The 10,249-nt window shown below is 61.0% G+C and overlaps 1 protein-coding gene across 1 annotated transcript in view; it reads right to left on the bottom strand.

The window, feature by feature from the left end:
- Nucleotides 1–3,296: 3,296 nt before the first annotated feature.
- The window catches only part of LOC117646327 (histone-lysine N-methyltransferase set1-like), a gene marked incomplete at its 3' end in the record, with an annotated part of 31,542 nt that continues 24,589 nt past the window's right edge, over nt 3,297–10,249 (bottom strand). The window contains 1 exon segment of the mRNA XM_034387204.1: nt 3,297–3,440. Within this exon segment, the coding sequence (XP_034243095.1) occupies nt 3,297–3,440 (144 nt within the window).

The following is a 10,249-nucleotide window of genomic DNA, read 5'->3' as shown; positions in this document are numbered from 1 at the left end:
GGCCCCGCCAGGCCAGGAGGGCCAGGCGAGCCGTGCCGCGCCAAGTGATCCGAGACGGAAGCGGCGGGCACGGCGGCACGGCACGCGTTGGGCGCGCGGCCTGCACGCGGCCCGCGCGGCACCTCCGCCCTCCAGGTATCTGTTGCGTGGGGACTCCAGGGACTGACGGGGACGCCAAGGCAGCGCCAAGGCAGCGCCACCCACCCCAGCCACAGACCGGCGACCCTTGGCTTCATCATCGTGGCGACCACCGGCCATCCATCTCATCTATCCATCGCACCTCTGAGGGCACTGGAGGCACTATGGCCCCTCCGGGCGAGTTGGAATTTGAACCGGCCAGCTGCCGGGGCCGTGGGGCCGCACAGTGGGCCAGAAGACCGGTGGAGGCGGCCAAACTTCTCGATGCGTTTTGAGCTCCAGAGTCGCTAAATGGGACTCGAACCGAACGTGTGACCCCACCAATGGATTGCTCTCCGAACGAGGAATCCATTGGTGGGGTCACACGGTTGGTTCTAGTCTTGTTTAGCGACTCTGGAGCTCAAAACGCGTATTTTGGCCGCCTCCACCGGTCCTCTGGCCCACTGTGGGGCGCATCGCTGTACAGGGCCGTGCCGCCACAGTGTGCCACGGTGCGGTGCCGCCGGGCCCACACCATTGAGGCCGCCATTCAGGTGGTCACGTCCCAGCTAAGGCCTGCAAGGCCGTGGAGGTGGAGGCCGGGGCGCAGCTCGCCCGCAAACGTTTGGCGCGCCCAGAGAACACGGACAAGACGGACAGACAGACAGATGGCGTGCATGGACATTATTGGGTCACTGTAATGCGATGCATGGAGTGCTACAGTGCAGTGGCTGCGCAACGAGTGGCCCGATCTGCGTCACTGCCGCCGTCTGCGTCACCAGAGCAAAGCAAAAACGCCAACAAGGCCGCGGCATTACACACAATGTAGTATAGCGAGCATGACACCTTCCGCGATAAACTCGTGCAAACCGGGAATTTTTAAAAAAATGTTTGAGAATGGACCGGAAGTACTCGGTACTACCCGCATTCCGAGCGAATGTTTTGTTTGGCCGAGCAGAATAACTGCACGGCTGTCGAGTGGCGTGGATCTGCATCGGACAGCGCAGCGCAGCAAGGCAGCATGGCGCAGCAGTGTGCCGAGTCACCGTTCGTGATTTGGGTACGGGGAACAGAATACATCACGAGATGCGATCAGGTGCAATGGCGACAAAGGCACGAGAGAGAGAGAGAGAGAGAGAGAGAGAGAGAGAGAGAGAGAGAGAGAGAGAGAGAGAGAGAGAGAGAGAGAGAGAGAGAGAGAAGGTGAAGAAAAAAATGGCCATCGTGCCATCCCTGTGAGTGCATCCCCTCGCGAACCATCCCCACATGCAAATGAGTCGATCAGCTGTCGGGGACAAAGGGACACCTCCTCGGTGCACTGTGCGTCGCCAGTGGCGTGCCACGCCGTGCCGGGGTCATGGGAAAAATAGCACCGGGATGCACGCATGCAGAATGGCTCCAATAAAGAAAAAAAGGCAATACGAGGAAAAAAGACGACAAAAAAACTACGTATGGTAAAGAGTGGGGGGAGAGGGGCATCGGCTGTGCCTCGCTGTGCTTCGCTGTGCTGCGTGACGGGCCGACCAGTGACCACGCAATGAGTCTTAATTTGTATACTTCCAAAGGGAAATAACACGATTCCGAAACAACAAGTTATTCAATCGAGAGAAAGAAATAACGAGAAAAACACAGTAATGATGAAGAAAAGGAAGGGAATATTCATGCGAGCCTGTCGTGCGATAAGGACAGCAACGGTAAAGCGACGACTGGCCACCTGAATGCGCCCCGCGCACTGCACTTACGGACAATCTCTGCTGGGGAAAAAAATGTTGCCCTTTTCTCAACCAGGTGAGTTTTCGACACTGAAATTTCGATAAAAATTAAAATTGAGTGCTGGCTCTGCACTTGATTTTACGACTGTGAGTGGGAGTGAGTGAGTGAGTGAGTGAGTGAGTGAGTGAGTGAGTGAGTGAGTGAGTGTGGGAGTGAGTGAGTGAGTGAGTGAGTGTGTGAGTGAGTGAGTGAGTGAGTGAGTGAGTGAGTGAGTGTGTGAGTGAGTGAGTGAGTGAGTGAGTGAGTGAGTGAGTGAGTGAGTGAGTGAGTGAGTGTGTGAGTGAGTGAGTGAGTGAGTGAGTGAGTGTGTGAGTGAGTGAGTGAGTGTGTGTGTGTGTGAGTGAGTGAGTGAGTGAGTGAGTGAGTGAGTGAGTGAGTGTGTGAGTGAGTGTGTGTGTGAGTGAGTGAGTGAGTGTGAGTGAGTGAGTGAGTGAGTGAGTGAGTGAGTGAGTGAGTGAGTGAGTGAGTGAGTGAGTGAGTGAGTGAGTGAGTGAGGAGTGCGCGCGCGTGCGCATTGACGCGTCATCCTCCTTGATCGGACGTGAGGCCCCGGCGCGCCACACCTACACGTCAGACAGCGTGTCGTCGTGGCAGTGTCGTGGCACAGCCCGGCCCGGCCGTGACTCCACGACGCCCACGACGACGGCGCGACCGCCAAAAGGCTTTTACAATCCGAACCTTTGACGGCCGAGGCGATGCACATCGCACAGTGGGCCAGAAGACCGGTGGAGCGGCCAAAATTCTAGGCGCGTTTTGAGCTCCAGAGTCGCTAATTAGGACTGGAACTGAACGTGTGACCCCACCAATGGATTGCTCTCCGAACGAGGAATCCAATGGTGGGGTCACACGGTCGGTTTGTGTCCTATTAGCGACTCTGGAGCTCAAAACGCGTCTAGAATTTTGGCCGCTCCACCGGTCTTCTGGCCCACTGTGCATCGGCCTGCCTGCCCGCCTGTCCGTCTCCGGGCTGCCCGCTCGTTTTGCATAGCGAATTAAAACACTTAAACGCGCTGGGCGGGGCAGATAAGCGGCACGCACCGCGATAGCGCGGCCGTGTCGTGTTGCCCGCAGAGCAAACCCGTTCGCGCCGACACTAGGCAACACTACATTAATCGGAATTAAAAGCAGCGACGCCTTTCTGCGCGTTTGGATTGCGAAATGAGCAATGAGCAGCTCGGCCCGGCGTGGAGAGGCGGCGGCCGAGGCGGAGGCAGCTTACATTAAGCGCTCATTAAGACCTCCGAGGACGTAAGGCACGCCGGACGCAGCTATCTCGGGCCTTCGGGAAGTGTGCCGTGCTCGAGGACGCCAGGGATGGTTCAAAGAGGGTTTGGTTGACTTTGAGACTGGCTGCAACTCCACTACGAGACCACGGCCCCACGGCCTCTGCTTGCACCCACACTCACCATGGCTGAGGGCTATCCTGGCTCGCAGCGCGGCGGCGGCCTGCAGCTCCTGCTGCTCGCCGTGGTCCCGGTGGTGGTGATGGTGGTGGTGGTGGTCCTCGGGGATGTGCCATCTCAGCGCGTCGCCGGCCAGCCACAGCTTATCTGCACACCAAGGGGCGAAAAAGGCCGCTGTCAGTGTGTCCACCATGGCGACGACGGCGAGGTACACAGCACGTCCGCGACGAGGCCAACAAGCGCGCTCAGGAGGTCGAGGGCCTGCATGGGACGCAGCGGGGCGGCGCGGAGCAGGCGCGCGGCCAGCCGGCTTGCGTGGATCTGAGCTCCGCGTCGGCAGCGCATCGGCGGCGTCGGCAGCGCGTCCAAGGAGGAGGCTCTCCGCCGGCCGGCCCCCTCCCTTCCCTTCCCCTGCCGACGACACGAGCACGGCCAGCACGCCGACACGTGACCCGCAGCCAGCACGGCCTGCACCGCGTCCTGCGGCGCGTCCTCGCCGAGGGGGCGGGGTGGAAGGGGTGGGAGACGGAAAGGGTGGAGCGATTTTAGAGGCCGCGGAGGGGGCAGCGAATCACGATGGAATCAAATGGAAGGAACGAACGCGGCGTGGCACAGTGGGCCAGAAGACCGGTGGAGGCGGCCAAAACTCGAAACGCGTTTTGAGCTCCAGAGTCGCTAAATGGGACTCGAACCGAACATGTGACCCCACCAATGGATTGCTCTCCGAAAGAGGAATCCATTGGTGGGGTCACACGTTCGATTCGAGTCTCATTTAGCGACTCTGGAGCTCAAAACGCGTTTCGAGTTTTGGCCGCCTCCACCGGTCTTCTGGCCCACTGTGCGTGGCGCGGCGGGGGCGGCAGCAGAATGCATTGCGCGTCTTCAAGGAAGGCCGCCGCGCCGTCAAAGGACTCTGTGATCCGGACTCGTTTCGTTCGGTACCAAACCCATTTCAGTCTGTTTGCAATTCAAGTCAGTTCCACACACACACACACACACATACACACACACACACACACACACACACACACACACTAACACACACACTCACGGCCGTGCAGCAGCCGCCGCCCGCATCATGAAGGCCTCGACTCATTACTCCGCGGACAGGAGACTTGCACGCAGGGCGGCGCGGCGGCGCGGCGACAAGCTTCGTTACCGTGTTCCGTCCGCCGCTCCGCCGCTCCGCCGCGCCGCCGCCCGTCCGCGGAGATCCAATTCAAGATCAAGTATTCCGGGGCGGCGCCGACAGCGCGGGGCGGGGCCGGGCCAAGCCTGGCCAAGCCTGGCCGGCGTGCAAACTGCTGCAGCGCTGCAGTCCGATCATTATTGTATTTGGCCCGATCCGAATCGGGCGGCAGCGCGGCAGGCGCGGCGCGCGTGGCCTACACTGCAACAACACGCGCACGATCTCTCGGCCTCCTCATCCCGCTGGCTCGCGCGAAACAATACATCACCGGACAGGAATTAGAAACCAAACAACAACAACAAGGACAAGGAAGGAACAAAGAATCCGCGGAGTGAAAAATAGGCGGTGTGAGTGATGGCGGCATGGCCGGCGGTGCCGTGGCAGCCCATGTGGGACTCGGACGACTCGGGGGCAATCAGGCAGCCGCTCATCTCACACCTCGCAGCCAGCGGCAGCCAGCCACTGCGGGCTCCGTCGCGCTGTCCCTCTCCCACTCATGGGGCGCCCCGCAGCGCTGGGAGAGACAGAGAGAGACAGAGAAGCGTAACGGATGCAAGGCGGCCAGCGCGGCTAGGCAGGGCACTGCCAGGGCGGCCCGGTGCCGGCCATGCCCTGCACTTTATCAACACATCAGCTGCGGCGGACCGACCGGCATACAGACAGACAGACAGACAGACAGACAGCGGCAGGGCACCGGGCGCGCACCCATCGCGGACCTGACCTCTCAAAAAGCCCTCAGCCACTCGGACACTAAATCACTTCCCTCGCGCAACAAACGTCCCCCCATTGGCCAGCACGGCCAGCCGCTCGTCCGGCGCTTTTCAGACTCGTGCTCAGTAATTGTGTCATCTCCCACGAACGCCAAACACACACAGACGCACGCACCGACGCCACATTCTGACCTTTTCCATTATTGGGCCGCTTCAAAACGGAATGCATTTATCGCAACACACACACGCACGCACGCACACCGTTGCGAGAGCGCGACATTTCATGGCCAGCCCCATAAAATTTCGACCGACGAAACGTCACCAATGAAATTGGACGAAAAATGGAAGTTAATGACAAAAGGGCGACTGCTGAAGCGGTCAGGGCGGGGCGGGGCGGGCGGGGCGGGGCGGGGCGGGGCGGGGCGGGGCGGGGCGGGGCGGGGCCACAGCTGCCCTGCGGCCTGCGGCCAGCCCCCGGCTGCCCCACGGGTCAAGCCCGACACTCGGCAACTGATGAAAACATTACCGAATCGACGCTCCAAACGTCCAACGGCTGCCCCCTGCTCCTCGACCCCTTGATGGGCGGAAACAGCAGTTCCTGATTGCTTTCGAATACTCGGCCGATTCGGCGAGGCCCATTCCGAACGTTGCAGTCTCCGTCGCACTCGCGGGGCGTCCCGACCAGTCCCGACGGGGCGCGAGAGAGACAGACAGTCCGCAGCGCGTCGTTGGGTCCGGTCCGTCCCGGTCCGCCAGATGCCGGTGAGGCGGGCTGAGCCGGGCTGAGGCGGGCGCGGCGCTGCCGCCTTCAACGAGGCCTCCACGACGACAGGGACTTCATGAAGATAATCGGCTTCGAGGCGGGCGGGCCGCGCTGTCGCCGTCTCCTCCACCCTTTGCAGCGCCGCGCAGCGCTCCGCAGCCTCCAGCCTCCTCGAATCTGTCACAGACTTCATCAGGGACTTTTTGCAAAGCCAGCAACGCCCGCAGCGTAGAAGCATCGGCCCGCCCACCCCGTTATCATTCAAGTCCGAGCAGTGTCCAGCTGTCCGGGAGGGGTCGGGCTGGAGGCTGGCTGCCTGCCTGGCCGCCTGGAGGCTGCCCGGCTGGACAGGGCGCGGCTGGACCTCTAGCCTCGCGCAGCCCGGCGCAGCCTCGCAGCGGGAGGTGTCAAGCATCTGTCGCCCGATTGTCCAATTGTGCGATTGTCTCGGATTGTCCGGGATCGGCGGCGGCACGGCCCTCACAGTGTAGGCCGGCCCGTGTCCCCCACGTGCGAAGCACGCGACGAAGGGGTGCCGAAGGGCGAGGCGGGCCGGCAGCGCAGCGCAGCGCGCCCTTTCGGGGTTTATAAGGCGGAAAACCTCAGGTAAACTGTGCGCCTCTTCTTCGCCCTGACCACTGCGTCTGCTCTCTGCTCGCTCCGGTCGCGGATTCAACTCGGACGATGCGATGGCCCTGCGGTGCGGTGCGCTGCCGTGCCCGGTGTCCCGGTGTCAATGGGCAGGGCATCACTTTCCAACGAATCAATCCCCCGCGCACCGGGCCACAGTGGGCCAGAAGACCAGTGGAGGCGGCCAAAACTCTAGACGCGTTTTGGCTCCAGAGTCGCTAAAAAGGCCTCGAACCGAACATGTGACACCCCAATGGATTCCTCGTTCGGAGAGCAATCCATTGGTGGGGTCACACGTTCGGTTCGAGGCACATTTAGCGACTCTGGAGCTCAAAGCGCGTCCAGAGTTTTGGCGGCCTCCACCGGTCTTCTGGCCCACTGTGCGGGCCTCGCCTCCAGGCCTCGCGGGCCGTTCCGTGGGGGTGCGAGAGAGACAGCAGACGCGTAACGAGCTTTGCAAAGCGACGCGGCGGCGCGGCACCCTTTTCGGCCTTTCCCCAACACGATGCGGCCATCTCGCTCCTGCACGCCTCATGGGCCAATCGCGGCGGTAATCGGCCAAATCGCCACAGCGGCCCGGGTTCGAGTCCCGCCGCCGCCGCCGCCGCCGCCACGACGGCCAGGCTGCCGTGCCCAATCGCCAAACTGCGCGAGGCGCGCGAGGGGGTGGCCGGGCAACCCTTTGTCGCAACTTGCGGCTGCGAAACCCGTTTAGTTTAAAAAGCGCGCTGCAAACTGCACGGGTGCGCCACCCGCGCCGAGGCCGGCGCACAGTGGGCCAGAAGGCCGGCGCGGGCGGCCAAAACACTGGACGCGTTTTGGGCTCCAGAGTCGCTTAATGGGACTCGAACCGAGCGTGTGACCCCACCAATGGATTCCTCGTTCGGAGAGCATTCCATAGGTGGGGTCACACGTTCGGTTCGAGTCCCATCGAGCGACTCTGGAGCACGAACGCGTCCGAGATTTTGGCCGCCTCCACCGGTCTTCTGGCCCACTGTGCGGCGTCGTGGCGCGCGGCGCGGACACCGAGGCGGACACCCTCCCCGTCACCGCGACCCCCTCGGCACCGTCGGCACCCTCCAGCCTCCGCCACGTTCCGCGCACGAGCAGGCGGACAAAGCCACCTCCGTCTCCGAGCACCTCAGCCAACCGTCGCCAACCCTTGCTTTTACCTGCCCGCCAAAAACTTCAACGTTCCTTCTCGATCCTTCCCAAATAAAAAGAGAAACAGATTACGCCAAAGAAGGGGTGGCTGGGTGCCGCGTTGGTTGACCCAGGTCGGGAGTCGCGGCGTGCGGGTCTTGGATCCCTCGGATCTCGGCGACGGTTGGGACACGGACTCGGTGGCGCAACGGTCTCCTCGCGACTGCGACGCGACGATCAACGCGCCGCGGACCGTCCCCGAGTTTTTGGTTCATTTTTTGCGGTGCTGGCCGCGCCCTTCGAGCGCGTCAAGGTGCGCCGGGAGATTCCTAGAGTCATTTTTCGTCGCTCTGTCTACCGACGGGATGCTCCATGAGTGGGGGAGAGACAGAGCGACGCTGCCTTCTTTGCATCTCCGATTGGCGGGCCAATCAGGCAGCGCGCCAACCGGGCCGGGCCGCCACGCCACGCCACGCGTGCAGCGACATCGCGCAACCCCTCCCCTTCCTTCCTACCCTTTCGCTGTTGGTTTTTTTTTCTTTAGTTTAAAATAATAAAGGAAGCCGAAAAAGGGGTTGTGTGCGCGACGCATCCGCTTTAGCACGTGCTGGTGCCCAGGCTGCCGAGGCTGCCCAGGCCAAGAAATATGGACGAGCGAGGGGAGGGCGGGGGTCTCAAATCGACATTTATTGAGTAGGGTGGGGTTATTGCAACCCGTGTTGCACAGCGCGTGTTAATGGCGGCTCATGTGTCAAACACACCTCCATTTTTTTTTTTCGCTTCCTCCCTCTCTCTTTCTCTCTCTCCCTCCACCCCTTTCGGCGTGCTTGCTCAGTTGGCGGCCGTTTGGAAAGAGAGAGGCACACAATGTGCGAGCCGCACGGGCCGTGGCCAATCATCAGGGGGTGGTTTGCTTTCGTTTTACTACGCACGTTTACCGATAAAAAAAAATAAAAAAGCTCAGCAAGGGAAAGCGAATTCCAGCCATGCCGGGGGGGGGGATGCAAAAAGCCTCCGCCAACGCCAGGCCCGGCCGCCCTGCCGCTTGGTCGGGCAGGCCGTGATTGAATGGGAGTAGATCCATCCCCGGTGCCGCGGTGCCGCGGTATCGCGCAGACAACATCACGCCGCGTGACTAAACTTCACCCGGCCTCGCCGCCCCCAAGAGCCTCTCCGCCGATCCGCGGCTGATATGGAGCCCGATACGGCGCCACGACACGAAAAACTAATTCCACTAACGCTTGGATAACAAGTTCGATTCATCGAGAGCGCCGGCTCCGGATTTCAAGCAAGGCGGTGGCCGGAAGCACGCGGACGCCAAATTGAATCGGCGTTGTTTGGCGAGCGAGAGGAAGGGAGAGGCTCGAGAGGTCGATCTCTCTCTTTTAATTGAAGTGGGCCTGGCCTGGCCCGCGGACTGGCCGTTGCCTGACCCTTGTCGGCAAGCAAACAGGGCCTGTATGCTGATTGGTGGCGGCGGCCGCCGCGGCAGCCAATCGCGAAGGAGAAAGGGAAGGGTGAGGGAGGGGGTCCAACGACACATGTTTATTCCAGGCAGCGCCTCTCGTCAAACCAACTTCCCTTTCGGTCCAAGAAGCCGACGACGAGGACGACGAGGCCGGCGACGACGCGGTGCCCAGCCTCGGGCCGCGGGGCCGCCGAAGTCGTTTTCAGGGAGAATCCGTTGGAGCCCGCGGAAGCCGTTACGACGTTTACTTTTTATACTTTTTATCTGCGAAGTGAAACCTCTCTAACCGACCACGCACTTTATCCGAGGGCGAAGGCTGGCGGGGCGCCCCGGTCCGTGAGAACGCCAACGGTAGCATTTCAGCAAGGCAGCGCATCCCTGCCGCATTTTTTAGGGCCCCTCCCCATTTTTGTGCCGTTTCCCGTGTATTTTAGCCGATTCTCTCACGCAGGTCTCGCGTCAACCCCGAAAACAAGGTGGCGGTGATCAACTCGGCGACTTCCCCCTCGGCTATGCGCAGCCAAAACCCCGCGCGCCGCACAAGAATCCTCACATCGTCTTTCCTCTTTTTTTCGATAAAAATTGTGCAACAGTTGAAGTAGCCGTCCCTTCTTCGCGTTTTTTCCCACTCGCATATCTCGGGGAAACGCCGTAAAAAAATCGCGTTCCCACCCTACTTTGTCTTACATGAGGTCAGGTTTCCTGCAAAATGGTGCTAGATTTGTCCCGCCAGGCAGCGAAGCCAGGACAGGGGGCGAAGGTCGGCAAGGGTTCGCCCGTTTTCGGGAAGGAGATGCATCGTCGCCGAGGGTCCGCGGCCGGAGGGAGGGGGGAGGGGAGCCTCAAAAGAATACATTACGAGATTGAGCGCGGCCTCTCTATTTTTCGATAAAAAGGGCGTTTTCTGAAAGGCTCCCTCTTTTTTAAAGACTCGTCCTAAAAAAACGCTTGAAGGAGGGCGAGCGAAGGGAGGGCCGAGGGTCCTCTTTTTAATCCCCAGCCTTTTCCCTCTTTTCGCGAATACAAGTGAAGCGGAATCCACAGCGCCGCCAG

Source organism: Thrips palmi, unplaced genomic scaffold (genome assembly GCF_012932325.1).
Source record: "Thrips palmi isolate BJ-2018 unplaced genomic scaffold, TpBJ-2018v1 HiC_scaffold_19, whole genome shotgun sequence".
In the NCBI taxonomy this organism is placed as follows: Eukaryota; Metazoa; Arthropoda; class Insecta; order Thysanoptera; family Thripidae; genus Thrips; species Thrips palmi.
Note: the sequence above shows the minus strand (reverse complement) of the source record. Positions and strands in the feature narration are given on the sequence as shown.